Source organism: Poecilia reticulata, chromosome 3 (assembly GCF_904066995.2).
Source record: "Poecilia reticulata chromosome 3, P_reticulata-male-v2, whole genome shotgun sequence".
NCBI classification, from domain to species: domain Eukaryota; kingdom Metazoa; phylum Chordata; class Actinopteri; order Cyprinodontiformes; family Poeciliidae; genus Poecilia; species Poecilia reticulata.
Genome location: NC_088832.1, coordinates 8,285,487 through 8,301,841, shown reverse-complemented (window position 1 = coordinate 8,301,841; position 16,355 = coordinate 8,285,487). Strand labels below are relative to the sequence as shown.

Sequence of the window (16,355 nt, the reverse complement as noted above, 5' to 3'; positions counted from 1 at the left end):
GAACATTTGTATGTGTGGAGAATACAGCAGGCCTTTGCCATAGAAAGAGGAGAACAGGCAGTGATTGTGTGGCCACAGTGCGGGGATTAATGGGTCATCATATCTGAATGTGTGTGACTCGATCACCTCCTTCTGTCTTCCCATCTGTCTCTCTGTTAAAGCAACAGCACTCCCTGATATTTAGTGTAAAAACATATCCCAGCTACATGCATTCAGTGAAACATAATCGCTGGCTTGTTCAAGGATCTCGTCACAAGTATGTGTACAGCACACAGTTTAGTTCACTTGACTTTATTCCTACAATGCCAGATCATAACAAATGTCACCACTATTTTAACTAAAAACAAATGGCCTTAATTCAAACTCAAAACTATGTTCAGACAAATAAATTTCAGGCCACTAAATAAAATGTTGTCTATAGAGGGAAACCAGGAAATTGGATCTACAGTTTGAGAGAACAGGAAATGACACAAACACTGATGGTGTTGGAATTGAGAATCATGAAAGGCATGGTTCTCAACTGTAACTTCAGGAGAATGATAGAAAAGGCAATTGGTACAGCCAGCCCTCCAACAGTTGATAAACTTCCGAGAACACTTGATAAACTTCCGAGAGTTTATCAAGTGTAACGTATACCTTTAGGAAAAGGTATTCGTTACACTTGATAAACTCTGGTGTTTCTAAGCTCTTTGTTAGTGGCATATCAGTTGGTCAAAACAAGATGGCGCTTGGTCATTTGGAACTTCAAAACTTGGAAGAACATGATGTTCCTAATTCCGTACCATTATCAACTGGACAATGGTACAGTTTGATGTTCCTAATTTTGGAAATATTGTATTGACAGAAAACAATTTTTGAAAATTCTTTGTAAGAGTTCAAAGATGTTCTGAAACTATTCAGAAATAACTCACAAGGTTTTTCCCCTCTGACCAATGGTATTCCATTGGTCTGAACCAAAAACTACTGTTTTTGGTTCAGAACCACAAACAGTAGTTCATATCTTGTCCAAATTCAGGAGTAGGAAAACTTTTACACGTTTTAACATCTGCTTATAAAGTATTTTATTGGTGTAGTCTGTCATCACTCATAATAACACTGGAAATATGGAAACAGAAGTGGTCCAAGCATCGGACTCTGTGGAACTCCGTAACCAACTTCAGTTTTTGAGGAAGATTCATTAACATGAATAAACTAGAATCTGTCCATCTATCTGATTTACAAAAGCCTACAGCTGTTCCTTCCTCTGAAAAATGTTCTGTACAGCCACATTATGACCCACTGTGTCAAATGTGGCACTGCTATCTTACCGTACATCAACACAAGTGCATTATGTAAGACTGAGAATATCATTAACAGCCTAAACACTAACATGTCAGACTTTTTTTATTTGCCATCTAATAGTTCTTAGCAGGGAAGAATTATGTAAACATGAATGTCGGCATGTTTACTTTGAAGAAAGAGCTTGTTTAGCCATCAAGACTGACCTCTCTGCTCTTGCCCTGGAGGCCTTTTTCCATCCCACATGACTCTGTGCTGATCTTATAGCTCAAGGACGCAGAGGGAGGCGCCTGGACGACCGTGCACATGTGTGCTCAGCCGACTGATCTTCAGAACCCTCAGATGTACTAAGTAGCAGATCAAAATGGTCCAATAATGAGATACCAGAGTATTAACCTGGCCTGTTACCCAATGTATGACACGCATTAATACCAGAGTTTTGTACCTGTGATTAGCTGGTTAATTACTTGGACTAAATCATGCAGTAGCAAGCCTGCTGCAAAGCCCGCGATAAATTACAAGTGTTAATCTTTATTCAACAATGTAAAAGTGCAGAGAAATTACACTTCTTGGTAGTGGGTAAAGCAGAAATGCAGATTTCCTCCATCTTGGCTTTGTTGTGCTGTTCTGCATCACGATCTCCTTTAAATCTTATTGAGACAGTTCTTTTGTGTTGGGAGTATGTAGGCCACATAGGAATGCTCTTCACAGGCACAATGCCTTAATGAATGACAGCTCTGATCTGAGCGTCCCGGGCCCCTTAAGTAAAACCAGCATCAGTAGGCCTTTGTCCACCACTGCATGTGTGCGTTTCATTGTATGTTTCTTTTTTTAATTTTCCTTTGATGGTATTATTTGTCACTGATGTGCTGGTTGATGGGAGTACATATGTGTGGCTTTGCCATGTGACCTACAGCAGGTGTATGTATTGCTTGCTAAGCAATCCGACACCCGGGGTGGACATATGAATTGAGGCTCTGTATATGTTTTCGTCAGAGGATATGGTTTGCATACCAGCCCTCAGAGGCTGTCTGCTAGCCTTAGTTTCCTCCAGTCTTCTTAGAGTGCATTCACACCAGTCCTGTTTAGCTCGTTTTAATCAAACTCTAGTTTTTGCTGAGAAAGTCCGGTTTGTTTTTGGAGGTGTAAATACACAATTGAACTCTGGGCCGTCTAAAAACCTACGTCTCTTTTCGATTAAAATGAATTTTGGCGCAGCTCAAACTCATACGTGAATGCGAAATGGAACAGAGACTTCTCCAAAAGCAAGAAACGGACTATAGCACAAAGCATGCTGGGCAAATACAACCAAAACAAAGGCAAGAACCTAAATGACTTGTGGTCTTTTGCCGAAGACAAAAGAGAAATCCTTCACTGATGCAACTCCATCTTTGTTTACATTGTATAAAGGAAGTTGTGCTCATTTCTCCTTCTGAGGTTTTTGTGCCATTTCCTTCTGTGGTTCTTGGTGCAGCGCCACCACAGGTGAGGAAGTTAAGAGGTTTTTCAGTTAGTTTGTTGCAATTTTGGTCCCCAATCAAACCCAGTCTACCCAACTATCTGGTGTCAAAACGCCCTCAAACTAACTTACTCCACCAACTTCCTGTTCCTTTGACCCAGCCTCCATCACAATGTTACCTTTAAACTGAATCTGTGGAGCAGGAGCTTTTTCTCTAACATGAGGGCATGAAACTGTAGTTGTTTATAACAGTGTTAGAGCACACTATATCCGGTGTGCGTGTAAATACGATGTATACTGTGACCTTGAATGTTGACCGTTGTCATATACAGTATCCAGCACTCCTGCTGCTGTTTTCTGGCTCTTTTGTTCGGACCTTTATGATTTCAGCTCATGAAGAAAAGGGGGATTGTCTCAGGATATAGCCCATCTCTCTCTCTGTCTTTCTCTGTCTCTCTCTCTGTCTCTCTCTCCTCCTGCGTTTATTTAGCCTGCAGCTGGCTAACAGACGCCTTCACCGCCCTCATCCTCCCCCATCCCCTCCTTCCTTCACGTTTTGTATCGGACCGTCTCTTTCCACATGCAGCAGCAGCCCAGAGCCATGTAGGAGGAGTTCCCTTGGAGGGATGTGCGTGACTGACTGACTGAGAGCGATACTCGTACACACTTCTGCAGAGCCAGCTGAGGGAGATTCTGGTTTAGCAAGCCCAGCTCTTATGGAGTGTGTGTATGTGTGTGTGTCTTCTTCACCTCTGTCCTTGTGCGGACATGGGATGTTAATCAAAAAAAATAGTTTCCATCTGCATTTTACTTCAGGTTGACACTGAATCAAATATTTAGAAGCTTCAAGGTTACAAGCAGGGAGCCTCTGCACATCAGTGTGCTGTCAAGAGAGAGAAAGCTGTGATTTTCTTCTTTTTTTTCTTCTGTGCTGCTGTGAATCACCTGACCTCCTCTGGGATTCAGGGAGTTTCCTCTGGAGGAGTGAAGGAAGTGACATGTAAAAACAGTCCCCATAATTGTCAAAATACTAACCCGGGATCTATGCATCAATTATAATGGACATAGCAGGGTTTTATTATATTTATATATATAAACTGATCAAATGTTGATGCTGAGAGTTGACCTTTGGTTTTATAAGCATTTAGTCTAAGAGCACCCAATTTTAAGAAGGATTAACAACATTAATGCAGGGCAGAAACAATTAATCGGATTAATAAAAATTTATTAATTAATGAAATAATCATTAACTAATTTAGTAATCGATCAATTGTATGCAGGCTAAAAGATAAGGTAATTTTCTGAGAGAACAAACAGAGCAATAACTAAGCCAAAATTACACAAAAAATTTACATTTTGCATTTTGTCTGTAAATATGTGAACTAGAACTCCTAGAACTAGAACTTCTAGAACTCCTTAGGCAACATAGTTTTAACTATGTCATTTCAGCTAAAAAAAATCTCAAATGAGTTTTAGCTGAGCTCCGTTACAGTAGCTCAGTAATACCTCTGAGCTTCTCTGAAACGCCTTACTCATGCTGAAAATGGCTGACTCTGAGTAATCTTCACTTGCATCTACACTGAAGAGTGTTTTTAGCCAGGTGATGCTGAGGGTATGCTTCTTTAACTCATTAGGAAAACAATCTTTGTTTTTGTTTTTTAATTCTCCAACCAAAAGTCCCCATCAGAGCCAGTCATGGTACGAACTATTCCAGCCGGCATTTAATTTCTCATGTTTAACTTTTAATGCGCACAGTCACGGAGCTGCAAAACATCACGAGTCTGCAGTCTGTGAAAGTAAACATTTGCTGACCAACAAAGTTGCGGAGGAACCGAACCTTCTTCGCCAGAGAACGCTTCATTCTGTCCCACCCACATTACAGCAGCAGGGAGGTGTAGCACACCCTCCTTTATTCTGTCCTCTCGTCTCCGCTTATATGTGGTTTTGTGAATGTCATCCGATGAGCATGAATTAAGTCATTATCAGTTCTGCTTGTTCTTGTGCCTTTTTGTTCTCTCTCTGTGTAAGAGAAGAGCTGAAGTGTGGCTTCTCCCCACGGCTCAGCTGACAGAAAGCCCTTAAAATATGTTCCCTTTACGGCGGACAAACTGGAAAAGTTGTGTCATGCTCTGCCTTCCTCTACACCCCTTCCCCAAACAGGATTCGTTCAGTCAAATGACCCCATCCATCTGAGCAAAAACAAAATACGGGTGGATGTCTGTAGTTGCTAAGTGATTTCTTTTTTTCTTTTTTCTTTTTTTTTTGTAATGCCCCAGAATCAGGCGCTGAATAGGCTAACAGTTATCTGCTTTCCTCCAGCTGTTTCCCTGCTCAATGTTTGCTTCTTTTGTGATTACGCTTACCGTCTGCCTCTGTTTTGTTCTTCTTCTGCTTTAGATGCGGCAGAGGAGTTTTTTGAGTACGATGCCGAGGAGTTCCTGGTGTTCCTGACCTTGCTGATCACAGAGGGAAGGACACCGGAGTATTCAGTGAAAGGCAGGACTGAGGGGCTGCACTGCCCCCCGGCTCAGTCAGGCATGCCTCCTCTCCACAAGCATGAATGCAGCGACAAACTGCCTCAGGTGCCAATACAACGCGCGCGCACGCACGCACGCACGCACGCACGCACGCACGCGCGCGCACACACACACACACACACACACACACACACACACACACACACACATTTGGTTGGTCATTTTACCTAGGAAAAGCCTAAGGTTTCCCACACTACTGTTTTTTTCAGCATTTCAGTATTTTCTGGGTCTGGATAGTATGGAGAAACGGTTTTCTTTCCAAAATTTGTTCTCTATTCCATGTATACAAATCTCTTCTACTTCCATACTTCCTTATTTCTTTTATTTTTGTTTTTATTGTGCACTTCCTTATCTCTGTCCTGCCTTCCTATGTCACTACCTCCTTTCTTTGTTCCATGAGTCATTTACTTAATTTTTTTTCTTGCATCTGCACTTTGTTTCATCTTTGCATCTTTCCTGCTGTCCACACTTTTATTCCTCCTTTTCTTCTTGTCTCCTTCCTTTTTTTTGTTGTTGTACCACAATTTTTTCTTTCTTTCTGTATTTATTTTTTATCTGTTTTTCTCTGTCTGTCTGTCTTCCCTTCATTCTTTCTTTCCTTTTTTCTCTCCATCTTTTCTTTCTTGATTTTTTTGCTCTTTCTTAAATAAAAAAATCTTGCACTATTGTTTATTTTGTTGTAAGATGTTAAAAAAACAAACAAATGTGGAGCTCATTAGTCTCCAGTGGTTTTTATATTTGGTGCAGGCTAGACAAAAAAGAAGCTACTAAGTAAAAATTGTTAAATGTTTTGATGGGACAAGCAAAATTTTCTTTTATACAAGCAGAAGAAATAAGTTAAACAATGTTGCAGAGGGAAAAGTTGACAGTATTAACTTTGATGGTTAAAAATAGAATAAAAGAGTTTCTGGGTTGCTTTTTTTTTCTTTCTTTTTTTTCAGTGATGAATAACCTGACTGGATTTTCCTCTGCATTGTTTTGACAATGTTGTGTTTTCTGTGGCCAGAGGTAAATGTTTAGTTCTGTTCATGAGAATGTTTCTTGGGGTGTAAAACTCTGGTGTTGTGATGATTCATTGAAAATTGTTGTTAAAATCAATAATTTCTTTCGTGTTTTCATTTTTTTCTGGGCTCCATATTTAAAGCCTCCCAAATATAGTCATTTCTGCCTTAAATTCATGGGGAATTGTACATTTTCAATATTTTTAAAATGAGCATCAACGACTGAGAACTCTGGTATAAGTACAACATATAATATTTACGTGTAACAAAACTGTAAATGTGAACTATGGTTTTAGTAAATCTAGATAAAGGCCATCGTTTCATTGAAGAGAAACGTCTTAAAAATAAAAAAAAAATCCAGCATCGCCACCAAACCATCATAGCCATTATGTTGTATTACTGAGTGGAAAACTGGAGCTTATTTTTAAACATAACACTTTCTTTCAGATGTGAGTGAATTTCCCAGAAGCCTCATCTGCTCCCCCTCCCCAAACTTGACATTTGCTAATGAGCGCTAACCTTCCTCCTCTGCCTGTGTGTCCCCCAGTGCCGACAAGCCAGGCGAACCCGTTCGGAGGTGATCCTGCTTTGGAGAAACAACATCCCTATCATGATCGAGGTCATGCTGTTGCCAGACTGTTGCTATGGTGATGAGTGTCCCCCAAGCGACCCAATCAGTGACCCAGTCATCAAACAAGATGCTTTGCTGTTGGAAAGGTGGACCCTACAGGCTGTTCCAAGACAGTAAGCCACACAGAAGCGCACACACCCAAAGTTGAATGAGTTAATGAACTGTGCAAGAAAAGTCCCATATACTGTGCATCTGCTAACTGCATCAACACCTTGTTTTTGTTTTTTTTTCATGTTTTTTCAACTTTTGACCTTTTAACCACTCATTATAACTTTAATTACAAAGTCTTATTTTATAATGGTGGCAAATATAACATATATATGTTTATATGTTATATATATATATATATATTAGATATAGTACACAATACATTTTCAAAATGGGAGAAAAAAAAAGAAGTAACTGCGGTTGTTTAATCAACATCTCCAAACCTCCAGCCAATTCATTCTTTCAGCCACCAGGGAACTGTGATAAAAGTGCTGGTCTTTAGACGGGTCTGCCTTTTACATCCCTAAACTCCATAAAAACTTGATATGGAGTTACCAAATTCAGCGAAGAGTTGCTGGGGATTCAGGTTGTTTGGCTCCTTTTGTTGAGGTTTGTTAATTTTACAGGCGGGATCTGTTGTCTATTATGTTTTTTGTTATTCTTGGAACAAAACTCCAAAGTGGAATTTAGTTATTTTTGCAAAATTTGTCTAGAAAACTAAAATCCTGAAATAGGACTACTGATTATTTTTAGTTGATCTTTTAAGGGTCCTTAACAATTTGTCTGAAGTGCCATTGACCCTTTTATTTATATTTATGGATTTTTTGGCATCTTTTGAAATGCTAATCCTTGTGGTATTATTATGCATTTTCTTTCTAGACGAAACACTTCATACTTTGTTTCTATCACACAAGCTCTCAGTGGAGCACATTGAGGTTTGTTACAATGTGGAAAAATGCCAAAAGGTCTCTGGGATATGAAAACTTTTGCAAGGCACTATAAATAATCGAAGCCAGCTCTGAATCTGTATTCCTTCAAAGCAGGACGTAGGGGTTGGGATTTGATTTGCCGCCGCCAGGGAATTGGCTGCTCATCCTTTGGGACGTTCGTGCCGCATGGATGGGACTTATTCCTGCGCATCCCACGGATATTTGATTGGATTGGGAGCTGGGGAGTTCGGAGGCAGCGCGACAACCTTTATGTTGTGTTCGAGAGCAGATTTTGGTGGCATGACAGGGCACTTACTACTGCGGTTGGAGGTTGTTGCTGTCAAGTTGTGTTATTGGTCTAGAATTGGAGGTAACGGCCCCTAAAAACAAAAAATGTTCACCTCAGCATTTTTGACTAAAAACCTAAAACTTTTGTTTTATTGAGGTTTTTTTTTAGAGATTAATTCTCCAGCATAAAAAGCTTCAAAAGGAAGATTTTTTTTTTTTGGCACGTGTGGGAGTTGCAAAGTGGGATAATTGGCCTTTACAGATTGGCCCACTTTCCTATTAACACACGCGCACACAAACGGGGGGACATTCTTGTTAAAGGAAAAAAAAAATTATAAGACACGCATCCCATGACCATTTTCTCATTAACCCGACACACTGGCACACTTCCAACCCCCCTTTTTAACTGTGTTTTCCTAATAGAAGCGGCGATCGTTTCATTGAAGAGAAAACTCTGCTGCTGGCTGTACGATCCTACGTCTTCTTCTCCCAGCTCAGCGCCTGGCTCAGTGCCTCCCATGGCATCGTCCCCAGGAACATCCTGTACAGGTCGGACATGACATTCTGACACTGGTGGGACCGGACCTTTCAGTCCCGCTGTCAAACCAACACTGCTAAGGCTAAAGCAATTGAGCTAGAGCTACGTTTGAAATCTGAAGTCTACAAATCAGTTTTAAATTTAGAAATTCACAACAACATAAGGGCCTTCTCAGTGAAGTAGAATATTATAATTTATTATAGCTCAGAGTGAATACATACATTACTTTATTACATTTTTTTAAGTATTAAATGTTCACTTTGATTTATTACAGCTGACGAGTTTCTCAAAAAATTTGAGTGATGCTTAAGATAAGAAAAATGTTTTTTTTCTCTTAAGAAAAAACAATGGTGTTTTGTTTTATTTCAGCATTGTGTGTGTTTTTGACTTGGGTATGGATATGGCAAATGACCTAAATAAATAAATAAAAGGATTGGCACATGTATTATTTTTAAGAGTTTGGGTTATGAGCTTCTAAACAAAATCATCTGCAATAAATGAACTGCAATAAATGTGTGTAACTCTGTTCAGAACCTGTATGACATGAAATTGAATTCCTGACATGAATGAATGTTTCTCTGATCTTCTAACTCTCTGTGGTATTAACTCTCATCCTCTCTGTTCAACAGGATCAGCGCAGCTGACGAAGATCTGGTGTGGCAGTTTTCCCAGCCACCGTCGGAGCACATATTCCCCGTCCCCAACGTCTCCCAGAGCATTGCCCTGCAGGTTCGAGTCCAGTCGCTCCCCCGCCAGCCCACCTACCCCACCCTGGCCTGTAGCATCCACACCGGCCTGCCTCCCATCTACAGCAAGACCCCCAGCCTCAGCCCCACCCTTGGCAGCCACGGTGGCCTGCCCACTCTGAAGAAGAGCCAGGAGCCTGGCAAAGATGGCCTCCATCCCAACTCCAACATGTATGGCAAGAGCTCCAACTCTACATCTAGCCTTCTACTCAATGGACTACCCATCCCTAATCTGCCCATCAACAACATCCCAATCAACAGCCTTCCTCACACCGCTGTGTCACATCCGTATAGCAAGAAGAGCAAGGACCCCGGAGAGAACCACACGTTTCACAACGGAGAGCTCCCGCAGGTCCACATCCCTCAGCGCCAGGGCTCGCCACTCTTCTACCGAACCGCCCGCTCCCCCACACCTTCACGCTCCAACTCCCCCTCCCCACCTCCCTCGGGTAAAGCGGGGAAGTGGTTGTACACGACGCTCAATGGTTCATCCGACCCTACCCCGGTGGACGACTACACCTGTGGCACCAGCAACACCGACCAGTCCAAGGCTCCCATCCCGGAGCCTCTGAGAAGTTTCAAGAACTTGTCCATGGCTGAGTCGTCCCGGTGCCCCTCCCCGAGGCCTTCCGGAAGCGAAACCAATCCCCTCATTGGCTCCCTGCTGCAGGAGCGACAGGAAGTCATAGCTCGAATCGCACAAAGGCTCAACTTTTGCGACCCGACGGCACCGCCACTTCCCCCAGGCCTGTTTACCACCGACAGCCCTCACAAAGCCATGTGGGGTGGCAACCATGACGACAAAGCTGCCGGTAACACCAAAGAACCCGAGACGCGCCCTTACGAGTCGGTGGGACGTGCTAAGCCTGCGCCGTTCAGCACCCCTGTGACGGAGACATTGCGCTTTGTCAAGCGGGAGAGCTCCTCCCCGAAACCCGCCGCCTGCAGAAAACTGAGGATGACCGAGGCGGAGGAGTGGAACGGAGAAGTGACGGACAGAGACAAGGAGAACGATCGGGACAGCTCGCTCATCGCCCAGGCGGTGCAAGACATCACCAGGCTCATCCAGGAGAGGCTGGCCGTCCCGCCTTCGTCCCCCCGGCACAGCCGCAGCACCAGCCCGCTGCATCATCACGTGCACACAACCACAATCACACACACCGTGCGCACGTACTCGCACCCCCCACCAGCCAGCAACGGCTACGCCAACGGCCATGTACCCAGCCACGAACCTCAAAGAGACGGCATGCACAACGCCGCCTCGCACTCGCCCGTTTGCACAGACAAGCCCCGAGGCGGACCGTGGGCCGAACGCCGCTCTCCACGGGCCCAAAACGGTGCTCAGTTTACACTTGAAGAGACCTCACTCAACGGCCAGGCCGACGCCCGGGTCCCCTGCCGTTTACGAGCTTCCCCACAGGAGAGGCTCCCAGTCAGGACACCCAGCAGCCATGACACCCCGCCTCCCTCCCCCGTCCTGGAGAACAAACCAAGGAATGCCCAGATGTTCAGCTGGAACAACCACAGCGCCAGCCCAGCCACAAACTGTTACAGACTCCATGACGACGGCAAGCCTCAGATTCTGCACCAGAATGGCGTGCTGGCTCAGCCGTCCGCTCCGCGGGACGAGAACCAGGCGCCCTCAGAGTGTGGCTCCTTCACGTCCAGTCCAGAAATGTCTCCATCATCCTCAATCCTCGTAAGATCATTTTGGCTCAGCTCCTTTTTAGATATGCAAAACTTTCAATGTCTAGAGATTTGATTCCGATTTTTAGAGTCGAGATTTGATTTGGAAACTATTTTCGATTCAGAAATCAATTTTTCTGTAGAATGATGTGACTGACAAGAAAAGAAGACTTCAAACAAAGAACAGCATTGCTAGCCTAATACTGGTATTATAACCTAATACCCAATACATAGGTATTTGTGATTCCTTTTATTAAATAAATCCTGCAGCCATCCCAAACTGATCCAGATTGGTCACCTTTTGTAGGTGGGTTGTTCTAGAACTGTAGATATCTAGAATGATTCACTCAATAATAGATATAAATAGCTCATGTAATGACTAAGACAAATCATGCATGAAAAGTAGCAGAAAGAAGTGAAAACTTTTGTCTGAAAATTTGCCCCTCTTTGCAAAATGAACATTGACTATTCAACTCAGAAGAGTATTGCAGACATATTTGAAATACACAAAACAATACACATGTACATAAATTTTAAAAATATTGTACTCTTGTCAATTCATGAAGTCTCGATAAGATTAACTGTAAATATTGGGTTTGTGTGATCTGTGTCCACTTCCAATAATTACTCCAATACCTGTCTTCTGTAATAGAAAAATCAAATCTATATGTTTTATGAATACTGTCCCACACATCCATCACTGAGTTTTACAAAATATACAATTTGTGTAGTAATTCCATCACCTTATTAAAAACTGTAATAGTTTTGTATATTTTAACTTTTTCATGACAAGTGTTCATCATTGAGAACACCCAAATAACGTAGTTTCTTTAGTTTTTTTGTATTTTGTTCATCGACACTTTTTTTTCTCTACTGCTACAAAATATCATAATATATCACTTTCTACATCACTCACCTCTCTTCATTGCCGTCCTGCAGCGTCCTCACAGCCCCTCCCTCCTGCGTCCCTGCAACAGCTGGAAGAAACAGAATCGCCACTCTCTAGATGCCACGGCAACGAAGGCCTTCCACCCCTGCACCGGCCTGCCTCTGCTCTCCAGCCCTGTAAGAAAACACGCGGCTGCCCACTCGTGCACAGTGAACGTCGGGCCATTCACACGCAGGCGTGCAGAGTGGTTAGCGTGGGAGTCCACGCGGTTGCTTTTTGTTAGAACAACACAGTCGCCACTCTTTATCAGCCGCAGAAACCGTGACTCCCTGCACAGCCACCCGTGAAAATACAATGAATGTTTGTCTTTAAGAGAGTAAAACATTAGCAACCTGTCTCTTTTTTTGTTTTTGTTTTGTTTGTTTTTTTTGCTGCTGGGCTACCAAGTTATGAGTTAATGCACAGGTTAAGCATGGGTTAGTTATTAATTGCAAGGCAGACAAAGCGATTAAAAATTTAGATTTCTGAAACTGCTAAATCTTTCCATCACACATTTTATTCAGTTTTAATGAGCAGCTTGTCTTTGTAAGCAGCCAAGAGTGGGTTGGCTACCAGAGCTGTGGCTCCATTGAACTTACACACTAGCTCTTAGCAACACTGAGAAAAAATAAAGAACCAGCTAATATTTTTATATATAAAAATATTTGTTTTTAATATATTTTTAATATTTATTTTAATAACCAAATTTTATTCTGAGAACTTAGTTTTTATTTAGACATCAAAAGACAAATTTTAAATCTATATTTTCATCTCTGGGTTTTTTCATTAATATTCGCCTATGTCTCAGTATGAGAAAAGAACAAATCTATGTTCTGGAGACCATTATTATAACTTCACTAGTAATTGTTTTAGCAGTCATAGTTTCTTTTCTTTTGTTTTTTTATTTTGTAGTTGGGTTTTTTTTATTTAGTTTTTCTCCAATCCAGTCACACTTCTGTGAACTCAGGGACGCACATTCACACATCCCAATTCACACTTAGTCATGTGTTAATATTATTCAAGTAGTTTAATTTTAACTATTGCTTCTGCTTGTTTTCAACACACCTCCACTGTAGATCACATTCGCTTTCTTCTTGTAATGAAAATGCAATATTTAACCATCAAGAAGGGACCGTGGGCGGCTCTGGTTTAATCATGTTCTGTGTCTGCTGCAGGTTCCTCAGAGGAAAAATCAAACAGGTTACTTTGACCTGGACATCTCTCTGACTGGCTGTAAGGGTTTGCCTTGGGCCTCTGGGAAAAGGTACGTATTTTCTCACCTGGGATCTCTCTTAATGTAGTTGCAAACCTCAGTGTGTCCACCAGGCCAAGGTCGAATGAGGCTCAAGTCACTGATCCAGGGCGGGTGTAATAACAGCTGCTATCCTCCTCGTCTGTCAGCTTCCTGCAGGCTACAGTTACTTATTCTTTGCATGTCGAATTTGGAACCGACTGTATTTTATTATTTTTTTTCCAACGAGTTCTGTTTTATGGGGGGGTTTTCCTCTGGTTTATGCTTAAAAAATTGCTCTCCGAGCTGGGCGTTAGATGTGAAATTTGCTGCCAAATGGAACAACATAGTGACATTTTCTATCTATCAGGCAGTGTTGGGGGATCTAAAGGAGAGTGGGTGGAAGAACTGAATTGCGTTAATTAAGATAACCGACTTTATTATTATTATTAAATTATGCATTTTAGTTGTACCAACAGTTCTATTTTAATAACTACAAGCTTCTCCAGAGATGCAGTAGATATGCAGAGCAGAAAATATTGGAACTTGAAAAGAAGGAAGTCTGGCTTACTCTTTATTTCTCTTTTATTTATTAAAGGACAGGTCTATATCATTATTTGGGGGTTTTTCTGATGCATTTCAACTGTTTTTGTCCATTGTTGCCTGTTGGTACAACTTAGAAATTCAGTGAACTTTAAAAACATGCACAAGTTTGAGTTTATTGTGGATTTAATTTTAATTTTAAAAATTATACATACAATCTCAAATGTGACATAGCATTCAGGGAGAAGCTTAATGTGTTATGGATAGTTTTAGTTAGACTAGTAATATGTTTGGAGAAGTCAAGATAAGGCGTTCAAAGCCTGAGAACACTGTACTGTAAAGCACAGTAGTGGCTGCATCATGCTGATGCTCTAGTCTGGTACAAATTCCAACCCAATTCTTAATTTCATCTCAAATTGGGGCTTGACAATAAATGCCGATTGATAGAAATAGAAGATACCTTTGATAGAATGTTCAATAATTTCATTGAACCACATAGTGTAATGGGGGATTCAGGTAGAAGAAAGGCTTTAACCACTTAAACTCTCACAGCCAGTTAAGCAAGTTGGGTGGCATCAACTAACTCACTCATTATTTGGATACCTAGCAACAACCTGAGTAACTTGCGCAGCAGCAGTTTCAGGTTTCACCACCGTGCCCCATAACTGCTTAAAAATGACAAACAACCTGGAGTCAAAGGAGAACAGGAGTACAACACCTCAAGAGGAAACTCTATAAAAACAGAAGAGGTCACCAGTGTGGCAGCATTTTAGATATCTAAAACAAAAAACGAATCAATATTTTATCAATAATGACTGAAAAAAAATTAATCTGCCACACCAGAGCAAAAAGAGTTTGAAGTCCCAGATTAATTCATTCTTGCCGCTTCAGTGTATATTTAAAATTAGAATCTTATCTGTCCGTAAACAGCCAAAGCGCCAACACTTTCATCGGTCGGACCTTGTTGTGTTTTGATGTTTTTCTGTGTCTATGGATGGAAGGGAAAGCTAATTTTTCTTTGCTGTGCTGTGGCCCAAGCTACAATAGCACACATTCATCTGTAAATGGCAGTCAGAACTAAGTTGGCTTTATATACACAGGGATTCATGCCTCAGCCTACACACAGAAGCTGTGGGTGGGAGCTCAGCGGTGTTCTTTTGAAAGCAGATGTTTGAGGAGTTCAGAAATCCAGGCTGAAGGTTCACTCCAACCATCACGCTTGCGTCTGATGACCTGCTTAGAAATGCTTCGCTATTTAAAGATCCGAGTGGGACAAGTCGACCTTGTTGTTCAGGTGGCTAATGCTGCTGTTTGCAAACACATAGGTGATCCTCAGGTGGTGTTTAACACACATACCAGGAGGCTTTTGTCACTTGGAGCACAATGACATTGTGTTACATCAGCGCTTCAAGAACAAGTTGATCGAGCATGTGTGGTTTTAACCCTTTAGGGTGTGTCCAAAGAGAGATGAGAACACTGATGAGTCACATCAGCTGTTCAGCGCCAGCGCTCCTCCTGCCAGTCTAAGCCTGCTGGGAAACTTTGAGGTAGAACACATCATCAGTTGTCTTCTGTCAAAAATGGGGATGCAAGCTATCAATTAATGAGTTGATCTAAAGTTGATAGTTCTTATAATTTGGCTAACAATTAATTGTTGAGCGGCCACTTTCTTAAAAACCTGAGTTCTGTCTTTCCAAAATATACATTTTACTTTCTTATTCTTATTGTGTTTCTTAAAAACAAACACATTAAATTTGAGCTTTTTTTGTGTCTTCTGTGTTAAATACTGACTGAATAAACAGAAAATTGTGGTTTTCTCAAATATTAGTTATAGACAACCCTCAAAATCAACAGTACTTATTGGCATCAGGCCTTTTTGTATCATGTTACAATTTGCCCTCCGCTTTTCTGGCCCTAACACACATTTACATGGTGTGTAAAGGAATTTCTGCCAAAAAAAACTAATCTATTCTCCTAGAAAAAAAGGTGGACATTTCTGAGTTTGAAATGTCAAAAAACTGAGAATTTTTTAAATATATTAATGTCAGAAAATTTCTACAGAAAAGCTTTCAAAATTTTTGAGTTTGGAAAGTTGCAAATTTTCCACTTCTGGAAAATTTCTGAGTTTGGAAAGTCCAACATTTTTGAAACTCATGAACCAGAACTTGAAACCCAGAAATGTCCATGTTTTTTCTAGAATATCTCTGAGATTATTCTCAATTTCTGAGTTTCTTTTTCTTGCAAAGTTCAGAAATATCTTCATTTTGTCTTATTTTCTGGTGTAAATTTTCTCCAGTTTTTTCTTTTTCTATGAACAGTAACCCTAATCTGTAGTACATTCTTGCCTTCAAAGCAAATCAGTAATTTTGTTTAAGACGTCGCTGCGTATAGTTAATTGATTAGAACTAATTTTAATTGAATAAGCCATTAATCGACAATTAATCGTAAGCCGATTAATTGTTTGCATCCCTAATCCAAAAAATGTCCATGCTGAACAATCTCTAGACTCAAATGTTGATTTATTTATTTTTTCCCCCTTTGGGGGTATAATAAAAATATCCAATAATCTTTA

The 16,355-nt window shown here is 41.2% G+C and overlaps 1 protein-coding gene across 2 annotated transcripts in view; it reads left to right on the top strand.

The window, feature by feature from the left end:
* atosa (atos homolog A) overlaps positions 1-16,355 on the top strand; it is a 40,069-nt gene that overhangs the window by 20,527 nt on the left and 3,187 nt on the right. For both annotated transcript variants that reach the window (XM_008404768.3, XM_008404767.3), the window contains exons 2-8: positions 5,135-5,319; positions 6,823-7,019; positions 8,535-8,660; positions 9,279-11,094; positions 12,021-12,146; positions 13,185-13,273; positions 15,234-15,330. In XM_008404768.3, the coding sequence (XP_008402990.2) occupies positions 5,135-5,319; positions 6,823-7,019; positions 8,535-8,660; positions 9,279-11,094; positions 12,021-12,146; positions 13,185-13,273; positions 15,234-15,330 (2,636 nt within the window). The remainder of the gene's footprint in view (positions 1-5,134; positions 5,320-6,822; positions 7,020-8,534; positions 8,661-9,278; positions 11,095-12,020; positions 12,147-13,184; positions 13,274-15,233; positions 15,331-16,355) is intronic.